Consider the following 23195-nt stretch of genomic DNA (forward strand, 5'->3'; position numbering starts at 1 on the left):
CAACCCTAGTGAGATCAGGCTGGCCCAGTCTCCTATCCCTCCTGAAGCACTGTGCAAGGGTTTCATTTACCTTGTCTCAGGACACCTGGCACCAAAACACCATAAATTACTGATTCATTGGTTCAGTAATTTCACTTTGTATTTGAATGTTGTTGTTTTTTAAAAGAAGTCTATGGGTTTTATATTCATTTTACAAGATCTCTCCCTTCCATGTCTATGCATTATACATAAACCCGGATAATCAGAATAAATATACCTTGATGCTTGTTAATATACATTGGTGTGGTTATTTTTTGATCCTTGTCCTGAACCACTTCCACAATTAGACACATCTGTGGGAGTACGGATGCATTGTAACCTGCAACTTCTTCCATTTATTCCCCCTCCCCATTTTAATTTGATCATCTTTGGACACTTGCTTCTATGATGTAAAGTGTATTGAATACTTCCCTGGGTTTCCCCCTTATTCTAATCTTTTGTTCTAATTCTTAAGACTTCCCTAAAATGCCACCTCCACATGCTGTTCCCATACCTTAACTCTTAGTTCCTTCATAGGGGGAGGTAGCAGAAGACCTCGAATCTGAGTTACTATAGGACCTTCTACTCCAGGTACAATAATGGTATCACCCTCCTTCAGATGTCCATTAATCAAAATTACATCTATGGTAGTTCCCATGCCTGGAAGTGCTTTGACCTAAGAGATATGAGAAAGAAAAAAAAAAAAAAAGTTAAACACTTGCATTTCAAGTCAGTTTATCAGCCACAAGAAAGAAAAAAAAGTTTGCTAGACAAATATTCTAAAAAGCATGGACACTGACTTACCTCCATAACTTGAGCTCTCAGTTCCTCACATTGGGCCAGTCTCTTATTCAGCATGGTTTGCGTCAAATCAACAAGAAGAGCTATCAGACTCCCCATGCCATCCCCAGTGTGAGCAGAGGTAGGTACCAGAGAAACAAAAGTGCGGGGATCCTTATTCTCATAAAACAAAGCAGCATTCAAGCCCTAGAACCAGGAACAGTACAGTTGCATGGAAAATTACCATATCAACATTAACAGCATGTAACAAGAGACTAAATGGGTTCTATCACATTTTTCAAATCCTGAATTCAAGTCATAGCTCCATTTCAATAATGCGACCTCAAATTTCACACTTTAAAGCACAAAAAAAGAGGGCAACAGACAACAGCTCAAAATACGAGTAAACCCTATAAATCTAGTTACTATATTTTAGCTTATAGGCAGTTTCTGTGTGACCAGTGAGAGGCTGTGAAAACTAATATTGCTGGAACACAATCACACTAGTTTGAAGAAAAAAAGGGAGGAGATTGTTTTCTCTCAGGTGATTCAAATGAGGGGAGAGTGTAAAAAACCCAGTCTGTTTCTGCTGGTGCTACTGATGCTGCATTCTCAACAAAGTGACCCAGGACTGCGATGGGGGTAGAGGAAAGCTGTCTCACCAAAATAAAAGCATAGATTTTCAACTTTAGTTTCAATTTATGTAAAATGATTAACACACTGATAAAGGGTCAGAAAATACACAGTGCAATATTCATACCATAAGAAATTGCTCTTTGGCTTTCAAAAGTTGTCCACCTATTTTCACTTCTGTTAACAGAAAAAAGTTAATAATCCAACTTACCTGTTGTGCAAATTCTACAATGATAGCTTTTGCACGTTCCTCAAATTCATCTTTTGTGTTTTTCTTCTGTTTCTTTAATGTGGTAGCTACATCTGTATCAGGGCTTTTTTTCCAGTCATATAACCTATCAATCTTGAAAATACAATTTTAATACTGTTATGTCATGCTTTGCTATGTTCAGAACGCATTCCTGGGTTATGCCTACAGAAGTCAACTGTCATTTATGACCTGCCTCACATATGAATAACTTATGAATAACTTAAATATTTCTTATAAGTATTAATCACCATAGTATCTAGATGCAATTTATCCTAGTGACCACGTGTACGTTTCAAATATAAAAAGATTTCCTACATACATATATCCTGTATCGTAATGGAAAAAACAAACAGTACTAGAGAATATTTCCTGAGTGCAATAATTACTTTTTTTTAAAACAGACTGCTAAATTGTGTCTTTGGACACATGTGCAAAGTGTTTTTACACTGAAAAGGTAGTTTAATTACATTTATTGCATCAAGTTTAAGACAAAACAAGTGGGAAAAGATTTTAGTCTTCCTGCTTCCCAAGAACATGACTCTCAAGTCATGACTTTTTTTTTTAAATAATGTTCTTGGTGTTTTTTTATACAGTAAAGAAAAGATACACAAAGCCCTTGCCTAAAGGATATTTAACTGTTTATAAAACATTTTAAAGATTATTGGTGAGGTTGGAATTCCTTTCCTGCAATAGCACAACAGAAATTAAGTCAATATCAACAGCAATTTTTTGTTGTTTTTTTTTTTTTTAAATTAAAGAAGAAGGTGTGCTCAGAACAGGTGTCAAAACAAAGACATTACAGAATTTAGAGTCATTCCCGAAGTATGTTTTAAAGTAGGTCACATTTAGTGCAAGGCATCATGGTCATTTCATTCAAATCCCTACTTAAGGCTTGCTCCTTCCACAGTGCTCATAAAAGGTACGTAAATTAAGACCTTTTTAACTGGGCCATAAAAGTAGTACATATACCTACACTGATTAACATGATTTTATTGCTGTGACTGTCTTCTTCATCACTCCTTACTTTTTTTAACCCTCGCACATTGCATCACAGCTAAAAGTTAGACTATGGAGCTCATTGAGACAAGGACCATGTCCCGAGGCACTTTACAGAACAGACACAACATGGAGGTGTTTAAAAAGTAAACAAAAATAAGATTTGAGGGCCTCTGTAATTAAGGTTTAAGAAACTTTCAAGGTCAAACTGCCCCCCCTCCCCGCACCAGTAAACAAGAATCCTTTCAGTAATTGCACAAAGATTTCTCAACTCCCTGCCACCCTTAATTCTTAATATTTACTTAATACTTTGAAAGTGTAACGCAGTTCTTCTGGAATATGCATTAACACCCATTAAAAAGAAAAATAAGACTGCCGGTGTGTCGCATAACATATAGCAAAGCTATCTGAACACAACTTTGTTTTCTTAGCACCATCTATATAACCCATTTTAAAATGTACATGATCGCTGCAACATCAGGATTTCTGTAGTGTATTAGTTTTTCCTTTCTATACAAATATTTCATTGAAACTTACAAAATAAAGATAAAAAAACATTTTACTGTAAGAAATCAAAATGCCTATCAGCATACCTGAAAATGCTGGCCAACTATTCAATTTTAAAGACAAACTAATTACAACATATATTTCCTCTACACTTTGTCACCTAATGCTGTAGTACTTGAAACCAGTCCTTACAATGTATTTAAATTTGCTCAGTGCTCTGCTATGACACTGAAACCTGTCTCAAAACAACTAACATCTGTTAGTTTAGAACAATGGTCTCCAAAATTTTTGGCTTGCGCACCCCCAGGGTGAAGACCGGAAGACCTGCCACATGCGCACCGCCAACAGAACAGGACCGGAAGACCCGCTGCAGGCGGTCCACCTGAGGGGAACACCAGCCCTGGACATGCAGAGCTGCTGCCGAAGGGGAAAAAAATAAAAGGGGGGGCAGAGTGCCATCTGGTGGTGCTCCTGCTGCTGCGCACCGCCGGGATCATCTCGCGCACCCCATGGGGTGCGCGCACCTCAGTTAGAAGACCCACCTCAGAAGATGCTATCGCTTGGCTAGACTACTATGCACACACTAAATAAATAGTTAAAAGGGGAGCAGAATCGTACTACACCTTTGAATTTTACAAGGTAAAGAAGAAAAGGTTTCACCCAACAAATTCATCTAAGTATATTACAGAATAATTGAACAACAACTTCCAGTAATGTGAACCACACAGAAGAGCTACGAGATGAACTGAATAATAAAAATTTCTTTAAGGAGACTCCTTAAACTGCTCTGCAAAAATCTGTGAAAATCTTATAATTATTCTCAGTTTCATTTACAGAAAAAGACGCAAGTCAACAGAAAGACAACTAAGAACCATGGCTTCAGCTCTTACAATGGGTTGATGGCACTGTTCATAAACACAATTCAATTAACAGACAAAATAGTACAGTATGTATTTGATACTGAATTTTCTAAATACATCTTTGAAAGGCCATCTTACCTTGTTGAGCGCTACAATAAAGGGACATTTCTTGGATTTCAGCAGGTTTATCGATTCAATCGTCTGGGGCTCCAAACCATGCATGATATCAACTACTAGAATAGCAATATCACAAAGTGAGCTTCCTCGATTTCTTAGGTTGCTGTGGCATTGGGAAAGAAAGAATGTCATTCATACAGTAATCTGAATATTCCATAATTTTTTTTTTTATTAGAAATGATTTTTTTTTTGTTTTTTTTACGTCAGGGTCAACTGATGTTTGCCCAACAAAAAGTGAAAATCTTGTGATTTGCATTAAGATACTGCCACGTTACTCACCCTTCCCAAGAAACAGGAAGACTGATTAAATGACATACCAGCTATATACCATTAATAGAAGATCACTTCCAAAAATGTATTAGAACGTGTTTCTATAAGTCCATTAACAAAAACACATTTGTGGAAGACTTTGTAGGCAAACTTCTTGGGAGGTGCAATACTCAACAACCAACATTAGCCATCACACTATTTCTAACTTGTCCTTTCTGAGAAAGATTAAGAAGGTGATGAAAATTGCTCTAAAGGTCCTAAATCAGATCACTGTAATTCACTTTTGAATCTACGTATGGGCAGAGACTGCACTGATCGTACTCCTTAATGCCCTAGCAATAAACAAAGTTCAGGTAATCCATGCAGATTTATTATACCTTCAGTCTCTAACCATGTTAACCAAGAGGTCAACACCACCTACTTCCCTCAGAAAGTTAACACACTGCACAATTAACTTATCCACATGTCGACGTTAACTGTTTACTCATGTTCCTGAGTTTATAACTGAGGTTGTTATACACTGTGTTATCTGTTGGAGCAGAAGGAAGCTTTTTATGAAGATGCCGAGTTTGTCATCATCTACAGGAATGGGCTGCGTAGGTATTAGAGTACAGCTAAAAGGTGTCTTATAACCTGGCATTTCATTGCCTGTGTTGTGGGAGAATGTCACATTTAACCAACCATAATTCCTTTTATGTTAAGTTTTCATTAGGGATTCATTAGGATCCTGAATTAATAAGTAAAATGTATAGGAGACCTTTTAAGAAAGTTAGCTTTCATAATCTCCAATGTCCAGACTCACTTAGGCGCTATAACAAGCCAAAATTTAGGTCATTGACTACTTATCTAGAGACTAAGATGGGAAAAAGTCTTTTCCCTAAGCACTTAAGTTACATTTCACAGATAAGCACAGTTTTCTCCCAGTTAAGTTTTTATATTCACTATTCAAAGATAGCCTTTACATGCTCTTCTCGATATAACAGTTTGACCATGGATGAGAAAGTTATATACACGTTTCATCCACAAGTGATTAGCTAGATACAAAATGCAAATGTAAATCAAACATATCCCTTGTCAGATACAAAAATGAATTTTTTTTAGAAGTGCAAAGATATATAGTAAGTAGCAGATTCATCCTAAATTCTATAACTCAGTTAAGTACCTATGCCTATATTAACAGTTAAGTCTTACGATCAGTTGTTAACAAGACCTTCACATCACAATAAAAAAAAAAAAGTTACCTGAAAGACTCATGTCCTGGAGTATCAATTATCAGCATTCCTGGAATTTTTATGTTCTCTCTGTCAAACTAACATTTTCAAATATTAGCCATCTTGAGAAAATTATGTAAGAAAATAAACTTAATTTAGAGCCTCAGCAGTAGTCATAAATTTCAAATAACCAACTAAGTATTTTAAGAATGGCCAACACCCTTACCCTAACAGCAGCTCTTAAGAATGCCATTGTGTCACAATAAAAGCAAAACCAGTTGAGTAAGGGACACTCAAAATGAAGACATCATATAAGGAGAGGTTACTTGCCTTGTACAGTAACTAGAGGTCTTTGAGACGTGTCCTACTCTGTGCGCCTTCTTCAGGATGCGTGTGCACAGTACGCTCTTATCAGCGATTTTAGTCAGCAGTGTCGGCAGGTCCAGGCCTGTGCCCTAGATAGCCTCATGCTCTGGTACAAGGGTATATGGTGGGCAGATCCGCTGCCACTCCAGTTCCTTCTGAACCACAAAAGCCCAGCAAGAATACTATGGCAGAGGGGAAGGAGGGTGGCTAGTGGAGTGCCCATAGGGACACATCTCAAAGAACTCCAGTCACTCTACAAGGTAAGTAACCTTCTCTTCAGGTAGCGTCCCTATGGATGCTCCACTTCAGGAGACTCCCGAGCAGTACCTCAATTACAGAGGAGGGTACCGAGGAGGCATATCCAGTACAGATGATAAAACAGCACCACCAAAAGGTGCACTAGCACTGAAGCAAGCATAACAGTGCAGTGCTAAGAAAATTTGTGCAGCAAAGACCAGGTGGCTGTTCTGCCAATGTCTGAGACAGGTACATTTTCAGTAGTGTCACAGAGGTAGACAGAGCCTTGGTAGAATGGGCAATCAACCTAGAAGAGGGACAAGTCCTTGCAGTTTTATAACAGGTTAAGATGCATCTTGAAACCCATTTGGACAGTCTTTGGGTGCCCTCTCATTCATTCCAAGACAGATATGAAAAGCCTAGGAGAAGCCCTAAAGGACTTAGTTCTGTCAAGGTAAAAGGTGACAGCCCTTCTTGCATCCAATCTATGGAGGCTCCCTTCATCTCTTGAAGAGCAAGGCTTGGACTAAAACACTGGTAGAATCTCCTGATTAAATGTGGAATCCTGAAAGAACATTAGACAAGAAGTGACGATGTGAACATAGTGTCACTTTTTCATGATGGAACATATGTACAGTGGGTCAGCCATCAGGGTTCCTACCCTTCTGGCTGAAATGAATACGAGAAGCAAGGTCTCGAGGGACAAATGGAGGAGGAAACAGTACCCCATGTGTTCAAATGGAGGCTAAGTTGAGGTCCCACAGTGGAGCTGGCTCCTTGACAGGAGGGAAAAAGATTGAACAGGCCTATAATAAACTTGGTGGTGGAAGGGTGAGTGAAGACTGAAAACCGCTTGATGGGGAACAATGAAAATCAGCGATGGCAGCTTGGTGAACCTCAATTAAACTCGGCAACAATTCCTGTGGTTTTTAAATTTAACAGGCAATCAAGAATGCATGCCAGGCAGGACATGAAAGTAGGTATAGAAAGTGGCTGTACCAAGCTGGGAAGTGATTCCACTTCTGCAAGTTTTCCTTGTTGAGGGTTTTAAGCTATTAACCAGTACTGTTTGTTATCACTGAGGAGCAGTCTTGTTCTATACCAGAGAGTCATTTAGTAGGCTGTTCTTGAGGTGAAGTGCCAAGAGGTTGGAGTGGGTGATGGATCTTGACTCCTCAGTGAGAAGATCTGCTGCTACCAGAAGGTGGAGAAGCAGCTGTCAAGACATGCTCTGGTAACCACACCTCTCTCTGCCACAGCCATGCAATGAGGATGGCTACTAATTTCTCCCGTTTCAATTTGTTTAGGATACGCAGTATCCTTGAGCAGTAATGGCCTTGAGGGATAAGCATATAGCAACATTTGAGGCCAAGGGATGACTAGAGCATATCCTGTTGAGTTGTGGCTGTGCCCTCCTCTTGAACAGGATCATCTACACTTTGTATTGGATGGTGTCGCAGAGCATAACAAACCACTCTGAGCTTAATAAGATGAAGGATCACTTCCTTAGGAGTTCATTTGTCCCAAGCTGTGGAGTTCTCAAAGTGCACATCATTGGGAGGCATCTGTAGTGATGATCCTCATGGGATGAGGATGCAAGAACATAAGTCCCATACACACCTTTTGTGGATCCTTCCACCAATTTAGAGAATCGAGGACCCTTTGAGGTACAGACACCCATTTCGACAGACTGCATGGTATAGACCCGGGGCAGGCAAACTTTTTGGCCTAAGGGCCACACTGGGTTTCCAAAATTGTATGGAGGGCCCGTTAGGGGAGGCTGTGTCCCCAAACAGCCAGGCGTGACCCAGCCCCTGCCTCCTATCCGACCCTCCCACTTCTTGCACCCTGACGGATCCCCCGGGACCCCTGCCCCATCCAACCCCCCCTCCTCCCATTCCTGACTGCCCTCCCTGGGACCTCTGCCCCATCCAACCCCCGTTCCCCGTCCTCTGACCTCCCTGACTCCAACCCCACCTTTGAACTCCCCTGTCCTCTATCCAACCCCCCTGCTCCCTGCCCCCCCTACCGTACTGCCCGAAGCACTGATGGCCGGCAGCACTACAGCCACGCCGCCCAGAGCAACAGGTCAGGCTGCAGCTCTGCAACTGTGCTGCCCGGCCACCCAGAGCATTGCGCTGGCAGCACAGCACACTGAGGCTGCAGGGAAGGGGGGGAGGGAGGAGCCAGGAGATAGCCTTCCGGGCCAGGAGCTCAAGGGCTGGGCAGGAGGGTCCCACAGACTGGATGTGGCCGGCGGTCCGTAGTTTGCCCACCTCTGGTGTAGACCATTCTCAGTCAGGTTCAAAGACACCAGGAGTGTAGTCCTGCTAAGAGTGCCACAAAGGTACAGACTGCCATATGGCTCAGGAGTTGGAGGAAAGCCCTTGCTATGGTTTGTGGGCTCTGTTGTATTTAATCCAGTGTTGTGTTTAAACTGAATTGTTTGGCAACACCAATTAAAAGGAGTAAACTGTTATATATACACTGACCCCTTATGGGGCAACTGACCTCTAGTATCTCAACTGTCCAGTAGAGTGCTGGACAGTGCTGAACACACATTTTGGGGGGAAATGTGGGACTGGGAGTGTGTTGGGAACCCTGCAAAGTGGCAAGCAAAGCTAGTGGAAGCCAGAGCGTTGACTGGAGTGTGCTGGCAGCTAAACACAGACATTCACCGTGTTACCAGTATGATGTTTGCCTGTTGGTGAGGAGCCCAAGTTGGGAGTTACAGCAGCAAAGCATTACAAGGCACACAAGGTTACAGAGCAGGTGATGAGAACTCCAGAATCTGACAGAAGCATAATAGTCTTGTCCAGCAGGGAGAAAGGTGATGCTGCTTCTTCTCCTGATGGCTCCTGTTCATCTGGTTCCTCCTGTAGATCCTAGGACAGCAGTTGTTGCTTTTGACATGTCCTCTTACATGATGGGACCCTGTAGAGCTGGTCACTATAAAGGACCAATAAGCACATTGAAGAGCGACATAAGGGAAGGGGACAGGATCCCAGGCTTGTTCTTGCCAGGTTTGCTGGGTATATGTCCAGCAGGGAGTATCTTCATCAGGCTGCACTACAATGAGGAAGGCTGAAATGGGAAAACAGAAGGATCTGTATAGACATCTCATAATCAGATGAGTTGTCATCTACCACATCCATTGGAGGGGTAAGTGGTGCTGGTACCGGTGGTTGAGTGGGTATGGGAGACCAGAGGGGATCTAATAACCACACAGGAACTGGAGGTTGAATCTACCTAGTAGTGAGATGGTACCAGAGAATGTGTCAATCAGAAATGCCTCTCAGTAACCGCAACGGGTTTGTGTGGAATCAGAGACTGCATTGATACTAGATGGTAGGTCAAATCAGTACAAGAGAAGGTCACTCGATACCCTTGAGCAACGGTGACGCAGGTTCTTCCAGGATCCAAAAATCCTTGTGGAAAAGGAGTCTGGACAGTACTGGGTACTCCAGATAAGGACCTCAAGCATTAGTACATTGGGCAATACTGGAGATGGTACTGAAGTACAATCTGTGTGCTCTTCTCTGCTGGCTAGGGAAGGTGGTACCAGTGACATTTTTGGCTTAACCTTAGAGTCACTGCTTCAGAAGCACTGGGTGCAGTGCTGACTTCAGTGCCACTGCAGTTTAACAGACTGCTTCTCGGTATATGGCATGGTTTTCTCGTTGATGATGAATCAGGGGCCACAGCGGTACAAGGTCTCCCAAGATCCAGACCGAAAGGGTAACTTTCCCCTTCTCTTCTTATCCTACTCCTCAGAACAGGGCCTCTTAACAGTCTGGGTGCTTCTTATGGATCCCTTGGGTCTTTGCTTACCACAGCAGCAGTGATTCAGTTGCAGGGGCTCTATGAGCAACTGAATCCAATTTACAGGGAGATAACTTCAACCCCCTAGGTTTCAGGGAACACTCCATTAACAGGAGTTTTACCTTGTCCCCTCAGTTTTTCAGATGTACTTTTAAATTTTAAATGGATTTTATATGGGGGGGGGGGAGGAGAGCTCAAGTGTCCATCACTTTTGGGAAAAAAGACCTTGACAGGTCTGACAGGGTTGGAAGCCCAGAATTTTGGGCATAATCCCTTACTTGAAGCTTTGGTTTAAGGTCTGAGTTTTAAAGGCCCAGAGCAGAAAAAACAAAAACAAGAAAGAGAAAGGGTAATCCCCACTCCCCAAAAAGCACAAAATGTGCTAAGTAACAGAAAAATAAAAGAACTGTCTAAAATAATAAGAAAAAATAAGCAAAAAAGAGGTGGCAAACCATGCAGCTAGCTAAGGGACGCTGATGTTCTATCTAAAGCAGTGGTTCTTAACCTGGGGTGCACACACCCCCTGGGGTGCCAGATGCCCTTTCTGGGGGTGCAAGACATACCAGATTTTTTTAGAAGGTAAATCATCCAACACACAAATTAAGTACAGGCACGTAAGTACAACTACTATGTTTCATCAAACCTATGTATTTATTAACATTATACATTAACGATTACTGTAATACACAAAAAATATATCTAGGTTTAAAGAACTGATCTACTTCAACCATTTTTGATAAGGGGTGCGAGAACATATTTTGAGAACCGAAGGGGTGCAGGCTGTAGTAAAGGTTAAGAACCACTGATCTAGAGCCACAGGCGGCTGAGAAGGAACTGAAATTGTGGTGGGTCTGCCCTGCCCCCCCGCATATGCTCATGTCAGAGAATGAGGATCTCTAGGGCACAGACAAGGACTCTGCTGATGAAACCTCCAATCTTGAAGTGGAGCACCCATAAGGACACAACTTGAAGGAAAACTAAACTTTCAGAAACTATATTTGATGTAGCAAATCTTCCAAGCTTTTTAGAAGCCAGGATATTGCTTTGACGAGATACATGAAGATTTCTACTGCATTAAACCCAGCTAAAGGGAACAAACTGACAGCTTTTGCCATCTCAACCAATCTTGTACTTCCTACGTCAGAGAAACAAAGTTCCAGTAGATTGTTTAAATGCTTTCAAGAATAGTTTTGTATAAAACTTTTAGAAAAGTGATTTAATTTGCTGTTGGAGATTTCAAGAACAGCTCTCCTGCAATTTAGGATTGTTCTTTATACTGGACAAGATGTACTAGGAGTGCATTTTTTAATATTAAAAACAGGTAGTGGAGTGATTTTCTAGATAAAAATCAAACTGCAATATTTCATTTACGGGGAAACCTAACGTCCCTTGGAAAGTAACCTTCAATGGCAACATCAGTTTTCCAATATTGTGGATTTAGAAGTAAAGCTTGTTGCCCATTGTTAAACTTAGCTTGTGAGTACATGCACTGAAATTAAATAGAAACCATTTTAAATCTCATTGAAGAAATGTAATAAAAAATATGAGTATATTTTAACTTCCAAGAGTATTCCCAATTTCTACCCAAATATCAGATTTTTGTCAATATAGGCAACATATACATGCATAAATGCACTTTCTAGAATGGAGTAGAGATAGGAGGAGGAGGGTTTTTTTGTTTGTTTGGTTTTTTTTAAAGATGGTAATTATAAAATATAAAGATACTCCAATTCAGAAATTAGAGTATCTCTTTAAAAAACAGTGAGAAGAATAAATTCAACCCAAATAACCAATATGCCAATTAGTTTTTTTACATACACAAAAGCAGAAAAAATCCTTAGAAAATATCCCACCACAACATCTAGTAAGTAAGCAGATCGCTTTATGAACTTTTGGACCTCAATCTAAGGTCTTTAAAGTGCTGTTACTTACATTTTTCACCATCTTAGCTTGTTCGTTAATGGCTTCTAGGGGAACATTAGTTGCTCCAATCTGCTGAGTGATACCACCTGCTTCACCATCTTGTACATGAGTATGACGGAGCTATAAAACCAAAGCAATAAAGGGAGTACTGAATGCACAGGGAAAACAACAGAAATGGGAACCTGCTTACAGAAGGGAATTTAAAATCGTATCCTGGAAGAGTCATTAATTATTTCCTATTTTGGAGAGGGGGGAGGTGGAGAGAGAATGTGTATGTGTTTAAATTATTTAGGAAGTTGTAACATGTGTAAGAACATAAGGATGGCCATACTGAGTCAGACAAATGGTCCATCTAGTCCAGTAACTTGACTTCCGGCCAGTGGCCAGTGCCAGATGCTTCAGAGGAAATGAACAAAATAGGAAATCATCAAGTGATCCATCCCATCATCCACTCCCAGCTTATGGCTATCAGAGAAATCTTAAGGACACCCAGACCTTGGGGTTGCGTCTCTGCCATCTTGGCTAATAACCATTGATAGACCTATCCTCCATGAACTTATCTCATTCCTTTTTTGAACCCAATTATACTTTTGGCCTTCACAAACAAGTTCCACATACTGACTGAAGTACTTCCGTATGTTTTAAACCTGATGCCTATTAATTTCATCAGATGACCCCTGGTTCTTATGTGATGTGAAGAGGCAAATAATTCCTTATTCACTTTTTCCACACCATTCGTGTTTTTATAGACTATCATATCTTCCCTCAGACATCTCTTTTCTAAAAACTGAACAGTCCCAGTCTTTTTAATTTCTCCTCATGTGGAAGCAGTTCCATACCCCAAATCATTTTTGTTGCCCTTCTCTGTACCTTTTCCAATTCTAATACATCTTTTTTGAAATGGGGCTACCACAACCGCACACAGTACTGAAGGTGTGGTGGTACCATGGATTTATATAGGGGCATGATTATATTCTGTTTTATTACCTATCCCTTTCCTAATGGTTCCTAACATTGTTTTCTTTTTTTAATGCCACTGCACATTGAGCAGATGTTTTCAGACAACTATTCATGATTAGTCCAAAAATCTCTTTCTTGAGTGGTAACAGCTAATTTACAACACATTATTTAGCATGTATAGTTGGGATTATTTTTTTCCAATGTGCATTGCGTTGCACTTTTCAGCATTGAATTTCGTTTGCCATTTTGTTTTCCAATCACAAAGGGATCTCACAAAACTGAGTAACTCTTCAAAATCTGCTTTGGAGTTAACTATCTTGAGTAATTTTGCATCTTGTCTGCAAATTTTGCCACCTCACTATTTACCCCCTTTTCCAGATAGTTTATGATCACACTGAACAGCACAGGTCACAGTACAGATCCTTGGAAGACCTGTAATTTACATCTCTCCATTGTGAAAAATGATCACTTATTTCTACTCTTTGTTTCCTGTCTTTTAACAAGTTACTGATCCATGACAGGATCTTCCCTCTTAGCCCAGGACTGCTTACTTTGCTTAAGAGCCTTTGGCGAGGGATCTTTTCAAAGGCTCTCTGGAAGTCCAAGTACACTATATCGACTGGATCACCCTTGTCCACATGCTTGTTGACCCCCTTACAGATTTCTAATAAGATTGGTGAGGCATGATTCCCCTTTACAAAAGCTGCGTTGACTCTTCCCCAACATATTGTGTTCATCTTTGTGTCTGATAATTCTGTTCTTCACTATAATTTCAACCAATTTGCCTGGTACTGAAGTTAGGGTTACTGGCCTGCAATTGCCAGGATCACCTCTGGAGTCTTTAAAAATAAAAGACTACATTAGCTATTCTCCAAGAAATCTGGTACAGAGGCTGATTAAAGCAATAGGTTACATATCACAGTTCTGCAGTTTCATATGCGACACCCTTCAGAACTTTTGGGTGAATACCATCTGGATTCTAGGGACTTAATACTGTATATCAATTTGTTATTCTAAAACCTATTGGACACCTCAATCTGGGACAATGCCTCAGATTTGTGACATAAAAAGAATGGCTCACACATGGGAATCTCCCTCACGTCCTCTGCAGTGAAACCCAATGCAAAGAATTCATTTAACTTCTCTGCAACAGCCTTGTCTTCTCTGAATCCACCTTTAGCACCTTGATCATCTATCTAGTGGCCCTACTGGTGTTCAGCAGGGTTCCTACTTCTGATGTACTTAATAAATTGCTGCTAGTTTGTGTCTTTTGCTAGTTGCTCTTCAAATTTTCTTGCCCTGCCTAATTATATTTTCACATGTGACTTGCCAAAGTTTATGCTCCTTTATTTTCTACCCTAGGATTCGACTTTAAATTTTTAAAGGATGCCTTTTTTGCTGCTATTATTTAGCCATAGTGGCATTTTTTGGGTTCTCACACTGTTTTTTTTATTTTATTTGGGGGTATACATTTAGTTTGAGCCTTTATTATGGTGTTTTTAAATTGTTTTCCATACAGCTTGCATGCATTTCACTCTTGTGACTGTTCATTTCCATTTAACTAGCTTCCTCATTTTTGTGAAGTGCCCCTTTTTGAAGTTAAATGCTACCGTGGGGGGTTTCTTTGACATTTACCCCCTGCAAGGATGTCAAAGTAATTACATTATGATCACTATTACCAAGTGGTTCAGCTACATATATACACTCTTGGATCAGAGCCTAACCATGTAATGATTATTGTATAGTCTCTGAAATTTACAACAGTAAGCTTTTGTTTAGAGGAACATTATATAGTAATATAATCCTGAGCCCTTTATTTAATAGGGCATTGCCATATTATAGAATGAGTATATTTACAATAATCATGACAAGTCATTTCTTGTGATTTTATTGAACCGAGTGGAATCTCCGATTACACATTTAACAAGCCAGGCATATCCATCAAATGCTAATATTAAAAAAAATTCAACAGTGTGGTGGATTTTTTTTTGCAGGTGAAAGTTTTACTGAGTACACTTATTTTTCCATAACCACCAACCTCCCTCCTGAGTTGGACTACTTTTATTTTTCCAGCAGAAGGCTATCAGAAGTCTAGCTGCTAACTAGCAGAGACAGATTAAGTCTTCATTTCATTTTGTGTGATCATTTCTGCTAGGAAGCCCCAGCAGAATTCCGAAAGGATCATCTGACAATAAATATCAAATAACCTGTAATATCTGGTTAGGAATTGCAGCATCCCAGTGCTCTAATGACTGGACATAAAGGCATAAAATCTCCTCTCTCTATGTTCATTCTCTCTATTTTTTAACCTGACTGGTATAAGATACCACTGAAACATTATCTTAAATAATTTTTCCCTTTATTGTGCTCTATATTGAGGTTGCTGGTACTTTTCCAGAGCAAACCCCATTCCTCTGGGGTAATCCGTCTATCCAGGTCCCTTTCTCAGCGGGTCATATATGGACTTTTTTGGTTAGGAAAGTTATCTTGCATTGTATTTTTATAAGCATTATAGGATTACTACAAGTTATTTCAAACAGTAGCAGTTACATTACACTATTGACAAATCAGCTATTACAGAAACTTGATAATGAAGATCCATCACACTGCATCTTACCTTATCTAGAATTTTGGTCTTTCCTGTGTCTACATGCCCAAGTACACAGATAACCGGTGCTCTTAGCTTTTCAGTGTTTACATTTTTGTTATTTTCAATACGTCGTTTCTAATGAGAATAAAATAAGACACGTTCAAAAGTAGAGATTAATATTTAAAGTATTACAAAAAACAAGTGGAGAATTACCTAATGTTTCCAGCAGCATCTTAAGAAAAAAGCTGGTTGGGTTTTCGCACTCCCCCTCCAAGGTTTACTAAATACAACACTTCCATTACAATTCAATTTCCAGGGAGGGTTGGGGGTGGGGGATATGCAGATTATATGGACAGAAATTTTTCTAGTCCAAGTACAAATTTCATGGTATACATCTGCATTCAATACACGTAGGTTGTTTATCTCCAAGCAGAACATTTGAGGTCCTGAGATTTACAATAAGGTTAGCTCAGCCTTTTGCCCAGCTTTTTGGCACAGTTTAAAGATCAGAATTAAAAGGTTAGCATTTTGGGAATCCAGGTCTAATTAAATTGACTCAACTGTCTCAGTTACATGGCTTTCATCAGATTGGTAACATTCTCAGTTCGCAATTTAAAAAACAATAGTTTCAAGTAAGAATAACTAGTAGGATAACTTATTTCATCTGCTAAAGTATGGGTTTGTTAGGGATGTATAGCAAAGGTGTGCTTTGGGACAGGTAATAGGGCTTGTAGGTTATTTTACTATGCATACATTTCAAAATTTCCTTACCTGTTGAAACCAATTCCTAGGCATGCATTAATGAAAGTTAGAGTTTCTAAATGTGCAATATGCCGAAGAAGGGAAAAAAGAGCCAATGCAAAATGTCGGTAATTGGAGGAAAAAAAACCTAATTAGCATAGAAATGCTTCATTAAAATTCTAATAGCATTTATAAAGGATGGAGCGGACAGCGATAATGCCACATACTTCCACCCATTAAGGAAACTTTCCTCTGAAAAAAGGATACTTTTTAGCCTTATAGAATGCAAGGAGTATAGCTTCTGTTAGCTCATACAACCCCTGTACTGTGGTTTTAAGTCAAGATAGATCCAAGTCTGTCTAAATGCATTCATAAAAAAGAAGAAGATGTATTAAGTACGGTTACTTTTTGCATAAAATTTGTAAGTCTGTAGAGCACCGACAAGTTCATTGCAGACCGCTATAGACACATGCATGAATATATTGTTAGCAGTACTGCTGTAGCCACATCTGTCTCAGGATATGAGAGACAAGGTGAGTGAGGTAATATCCTTTATAGGACCAACTTCTGTTGGTGAAAGACAAGCTTTCGAGCTTACACAGACCTGAAAAAAAGAGCTCTGTAAGCTCAAATGCTTGTCTCTTTCACCAACAGAAGTGGTCCTATAAAAGATATTACTTCACCCACTCGTAGATTAAAAATAATATTGTGTCATAACTGCTAAACTAATTTAGTCAAGTATGGTTGAACATCCACTAAAATCCAAGATTTTTTCATGCCACACAGATAAGCTTCTCAAGACAAAGCTGTGTCTAGATACCTCAATTCTCCGCTTAGCTTTGTCATAAACAAGCTCTTCTTTTGTACGATCATCATCAGAATCACATTCCGAATCGGAGCTTATTTCTTTGCTTGGCTTTTTCTCTACTGATTGTTTTCTAACAGCAGACTCTGTTTCTCTCTCATCTGAAGTCTTTTCATCTTCACTTCCCTCACTTTCTCCCTCTTCAGACTCTTCACTCTCTTCCTCTTCCTCCTCCTCCTCCTCCTCCTCCTCTTCCTCCTCTTCCACTTCATTGTGTTCCTTGACTTCAATGTGGACAGGTTTTCCTTCTGGCAAGAGGAGAGATAAAACTGAAGTAAAATACTCCGTCAAGATCACATCCCCAAAAACCACCATAAAGAGAAGTAGTAACTGAGATCAGCTTTCATTGTATAAACAGAATATGGACTAATTTTGGTTTAATCCATGTGAAGGAATAAGTCAGCTGCACGAAGCATGGAAATAAACTAAATTTAGAGCCAGTCAAAGCAGCATATGTGAAAAATCAAAACAAAGCACTGCAATACAGTCAGTGCACCCATCAAGAATGATCCCTGCTGACCTAAGGAGCCCTTTCCCAAATATCTGGAGAAATAAGATAGCTCAATTCAATTACATACCGTGCACTTCACTTATAAATACACATACGGTCAGTGCAGATAAGAACTACTCTCGGGGGAATTCTGCACCACTGCGCATGCGTAGAATTTATGTCCCCCTCAGATTTCTTTGCTTCCCTGCAGAAAATAGACTGACGGGGAAGCAAAGGGAAGCCACAAGAGTGGTCACACGACCCTCCCCAGCAGTATGTTTTCGGTGCCCGGAGCAGCTGGCAGAAAGGTAAGTCACTGAGGGGCGGGGGTGGGACTGGGGAAAACCAGTGGCTCCTACCCTGTGTCAGGCTCAGCTGCTAGTTCTGGCTGGGCAGGATGTGACTGCCTCTTTTCCTGCACAGCATCTGGGTCTGGGTCAGACCCACCCCCAGATTTCTCCCCCAGCTGCAGGAAGCTCCGCAAACTTCCCCCTCCCCTGCTTTCTGCACTGGGAGGGATACCTGTACAGAGAGCTGCTCTCCCATGCATCTAGATCCCCCCCCATACCCAGACCCTCCTGCCGAGCCTCACCCCCTCATATTCAGAACCTCCCCCTGGATCAGCCCCATTCCCCCTGTACCTGGACCACCCCATCAAGCCTCCCATACCCAGATCCTCACCCCACCGAGCTCCAAACAGCTGCATTTGGATCCACACCCCATTGAGCCCCTCATCCCCAGCATCTGGACCTCCCTACTGAGCCCCCCATACTCAGACACCCCCTGCTGAGCCCACCTTCACTTGGATCCCCCTGCAGAATGCCATTACTGTTACTCAGAATCCCCCAACAAGCCCCCATGCAGCCAGATCCCCCACTGAGCCACCCACACCCAGATTGCCCCACACAGAACCCTCTCAATTCACACCTGGATCCCCCCACACAAAGCCCCTCCACCCTTGGATCCTGCCTTGCTGAGCCTGCCTGTCCACACCTGGCTCAGAGAGTGGGGTGTTTCGGGAGCAGGCCTGGTCCTTGCGCTGTGTCAAGGTTGGAACTGCACAGTGATCTCCCACCTCTGTGCAGTCTGTGCTCCACAATGCCATGCTGGAGCTGCCGCATTTATTTGACAAATAAATTTCCCAAAATCTTAAAATACTGTGTGCAGAATTTAATTTTTTGGTGCAGAATGTCCTCAGGAGGAGTAAAGAACTAACACTTCAAATCTAACAAGTTCAATTTGGAGTCAATCAATTTTTCATTACAAAGATGCTTTTGAAAGTTTCTATAACTCAAGGAATTTGTAATTAGTGTAGAAGGGACTAGATCTTTATAAACATTGTCAAGACTGTAAAACATTTTAAAGATAGTTTAAAGAAAATGTATATTTTCCAGTAGAATGCCCCAGTAAAGGGAGGTTTCTTACCAGTTACAATTTCTTTGAAAGACACCTATGTGTATTCATACTTGTGGAATATGGCACTCCTCCTTGGAGACTAACTACAGAGCTCTCTTCAAAAGCTGTGTCTGCCGGAGGGGTGTGTAAGTGCACTCTTGTGACACTGACATTTGAAGTCTGAGGCTGTATAAGGGAGTGCACCCCCAACGCTCTTAGTTCCTTCTCTTAAACCAGAGTCCTAAGTACATAAAGAAATCTCAGACAGAGGAAGTGGTAGGCAGGAAGTATGGATACACAGAGGAGACTGAGAGCAACTGTTACTAGCAAGCAACCTCTTTCTTTAGGGTCCTCTGAGCTTTCCTACTCATGAGAGAAAAGCAAATAGTACTGACCAGGAAGAATCTGGGTGAGGAGTTTATCCCAAGCTATGCACTGTTGAAGCATTCTCCAAAACAGACCACTGGATCATGAAGTATAAAGAGCAGTGCCTGGAGGTGGGACGCACCAAACTTCACATTGCTCTATGTAACTCCACTAGGGAATTGTGCTTAACATATTCCACACAAGCTAGTGTCTCTAGTCAAGTAAGTCCTCAACCCTGTAAGATACTGGTCCTTCGAGTTCCATATAACTCAGATAATCTGTATAGAGACAGGCTCTCCCTGACAGTTTTACCCACATGCCTGTCTAATGGGTTTTGTTTACTGAGGTAAAAAACAAAGGGCTCTTTTCATATAAAGTACGACAATTTATTTCCCCTCGGTGGGCACAGGGTCAGTTCATGAGCCACAAATAGCGCTTTAATGTGGCTCCTGGTAGCACATGATATTAAACCACTGTGATTTAACTATTAACCAGTCTATGTTATTAACCAAATCAGGATGAGTTTACTTTGTTATTAACCAACTGTAGTTGATAAAATAGCCACACTTGGCTAGTCATTTTGCAAACCTAAATATTTTCCCTGTCATACTGTTTAAATATGAATATTAGTACTATAGTCAATAAAACAATGAATTCACACTACTGTGGCTCTTTTGGGTACTGCTGATTGATAATTTGGCTCCTGAACTTCTGAGGTCTGAGTATCATTGGTCTAAGAACACAAGAGGAAAATATACTGGCTAAGGTGGAAGCCAGATATCACTTAAGATAAGAAGCTATCATGAGGTCTAAGCAACACTTTCTTTGGGCACTACTGCACAGGGAGGAATAATCACTAGAGCTCAAGTCTTCTCACTGATGTGGTTGCTCTAACGAATGCTGTTTTCTAAAGGAACATCCCTGAGAGATTCAAAGGGAGATTGCCTCCCGCCCCCAACTTGCTGAGCACTAAATTGAAATCCAAGGAATGTGAATGTTTCTCTTGCTGGGGAAGTTATTAGTAAATCCTTTAAAAGTCTGGCTACTGTAGGATGGGAATATACTATTTTTCCCTCCATTGGCTGGTGATTGGCTAAGAAAACAGTAAAGTGGACTTTCAGAGAGATTAACAAGACCTTGGGACTGGAGGTGCAACAAACAGTCCAGGACCACAAGGATGCCTGCCTTTGATGGGGTATGACTCTTACTGCTAAGACGACATCTTTGGGGCTAAACCGAAGGATTTAGGTATCACAGCTGAGAGGCAGAGGCTCCCCTTCTGCTCTCTGCAGTGAAAGAACTGAGATGGTTGGGGCTATGCTCCCTTTGTGCCCTCAGATGGTAAACACCACTATAAGCGGGCACTTAAAACACCCCAGCCTACCTCACCCGCAACAGATGTGGCTTTGAAGAGGGTTCCACAACTTGTTGCCAAGGGGTGCCACATCCCCCAAAAGAAAACAAGAATCAACAGTCGTGGTTTGACTGGGACTGCTTTGGATGCTGGGAATTGTTCCCAAATATTAAGCCTCTGCCAACGTCCCAAGGACTGGGCAGCTGAAAGCAACTCAATAATTGCTGCATATATCACTTCTCCAGCTGCTCAGGCAACATGTGAACAGCTTGTTGCTATCCTGCTGACTGCCCACAAATATGCCAGTTCAACACACCAAGCCAGCCACTTCATAGCTATTCTCAGTGGGAGCTCAAGATAACTACTTCCACTGAAGCACAGAGGCCAATGTAAGAATATGTACTCTACAGGTGAAAAGGTAGCCAGGTGGGAGAATTCTCTATTTGGTAGAATCCTTCCTTCTAGATGGGAAACAAGAGAGCAATGTTACAGGGTACAGCAAGACAGACACGATTCTTTCATTATTTATCCACATTGGAATAGCTTCAATAGGAGAGTGAGGGAGACCCACATCAGAATCCCATAGCGCAGTGGTAAGGGCACTCATTCACCTGAGAGATGTTAGATAACAGTTCAAATCCCTTCTCCTGCTCAGGCAGAAGGGGAACTTGAACTGGGGGTGTCATGCCCCAGGTGAGCACACTAACCACTAGGCTAAAAGTTCTGAAGGAGGTCATCCTCCTCCTCTCCCATTCCTGGCCTTCTTGCAAAAACTGTGTAAGTGCCTAACACCAAGAGAGGGTCTGCAACTGAGAATCTCAAGCAAAGGGAGGCACCTCCCTGAAGCCTGGACTTAGGATCCTATCTCCGAGAGGGGGCAGGGTTCAGTACATATCCCTAAGCTTGGCACCTCCCACTGGGTACCTCATAAAAGGAGCCACCAAGCTTTTGTGAATCCCATTGTGAGGTACCTGCCCCTCCCCATTCATTGTATAGTGAGCCTAGGCACCAAACTCACTCAGGGTTTGTGAATCGCAGTTACTTCCCAGGCACAAAGACAGTCTGTGTCCCCACATTTAAGTTGTTTTGTGAATCTAGACCTAAATCCCCTCACCACCACCACCACGCACACCAATGTCTAAGACGACACTAACTGGACAGGATTTTGAATAATTTCTAAAAGTTGTCAATCATGATAAAAAAGTCTTAAACTCACATCCTATCACAGTTACTTTATCTTTCACCTCCTTTTCTCCTGGCGGGGGGGGGGGAAGGAAGGAGAGGAGGAAGAGAGACTGTAAGGTTGCACCGCATCATTTATGGAAATATGCTTACGATTGTAAATATGACATAACTGGAATATGTTTTATGATAGATATGTCATGTAACATATCTCTGCAAAGGTTATGATCTACTGGATATATTCATCCTATTTGTACGCATGCATCATTTTTGTATTCGAAATTATGAATATTGGCTATGTACTTGTTCGATTTTAAGTAGCCTCAGTGAAGCAGCAGTTGGTCAGCTTCTTAAGAAAAGACTATTCTCAGTAAGTGCCCAATCAAGAAACACTTAAGCCAACAATGAACTCTGGGAGACGCCAATCCACATCTGCGCTTTCTTGGGAATGTGTCATCCTGTAAGGAACTGAATCGTGTATGGACATGTGACTTGCCCAGGTGACGCCAAAAACCTCCATCTTGGAGCTGGATTCTGCATAGGAGAGGGGATGGGGTTTCCACCCACAAGAGAGACACTATACAAGTCCCTGGGGAAACCCCTCCATTTTGTCTTCAGCTGGCACAAAAGATAACCTCTCCACCCCAAGGAGATGCCTGAAAGAAACTGGAACAAAGGACAGTAACTACAGGGTTGTGAGTGATGGACCCAGATTAGGAGGAAGTCTAGTCTGTAAAAGAGCCTTACTGGAACATCTGAGGGCGAGATTTACCTGCATTTAGTTTTTTCTTATTATGCTTAGACTAGTGTGTTTTATTTTATTTGGTAATTTACTTTGTTCTGTCTGTTATTACTTGGAACCACTTAAATACTACTTTTTGTATTTAATAAAATCACTTTTTACTTATTAACCCAGAGTATGTATTAATACTGCGGGGGGGGGGGGGGACATCTGTGCCTCTCTCTATCAATGTTAGAGAGGGCAATCAATTTAGGAGTTTACCTTGTATAAGCTTTATACAGATAAAACAGATTTAATTGGGGTTTGGACCCCATTGGGAGCTGTATATCTGAGTGCTGGAGACGGGAGCACTTTTTAAGCTGTTTTCAGTTAAGCCTGCAGCTTGTAGGGGACATAGTTCAGACCTGGATCTGTTTGCGCAGCAGGCAAGCGTGTCTGGCTCAAACAAGGTAAGATACTG

The 23195-nt window shown here is 41.3% G+C and overlaps 1 protein-coding gene across 1 annotated transcript in view; it reads right to left on the minus strand.

The window, feature by feature from the left end:
- EIF5B (eukaryotic translation initiation factor 5B) overlaps nt 1-23195 on the minus strand; it is a 71875-nt gene that overhangs the window by 16512 nt on the left and 32168 nt on the right. The window contains exons 10-17 of the mRNA XM_038386963.2: nt 17162-17454; nt 15628-15735; nt 12060-12170; nt 5733-5800; nt 4183-4324; nt 1643-1774; nt 823-1005; nt 533-694 (exon numbers count right to left, since the gene is read on the minus strand). Of these exons, the coding sequence (XP_038242891.1) occupies nt 533-694; nt 823-1005; nt 1643-1774; nt 4183-4324; nt 5733-5800; nt 12060-12170; nt 15628-15735; nt 17162-17454 (1199 nt within the window). The remainder of the gene's footprint in view (nt 1-532; nt 695-822; nt 1006-1642; nt 1775-4182; nt 4325-5732; nt 5801-12059; nt 12171-15627; nt 15736-17161; nt 17455-23195) is intronic.

Source organism: Dermochelys coriacea, chromosome 1, assembly GCF_009764565.3.
Source record: "Dermochelys coriacea isolate rDerCor1 chromosome 1, rDerCor1.pri.v4, whole genome shotgun sequence".
Lineage (NCBI taxonomy): Eukaryota > Metazoa > Chordata > Testudines > Dermochelyidae > Dermochelys > Dermochelys coriacea.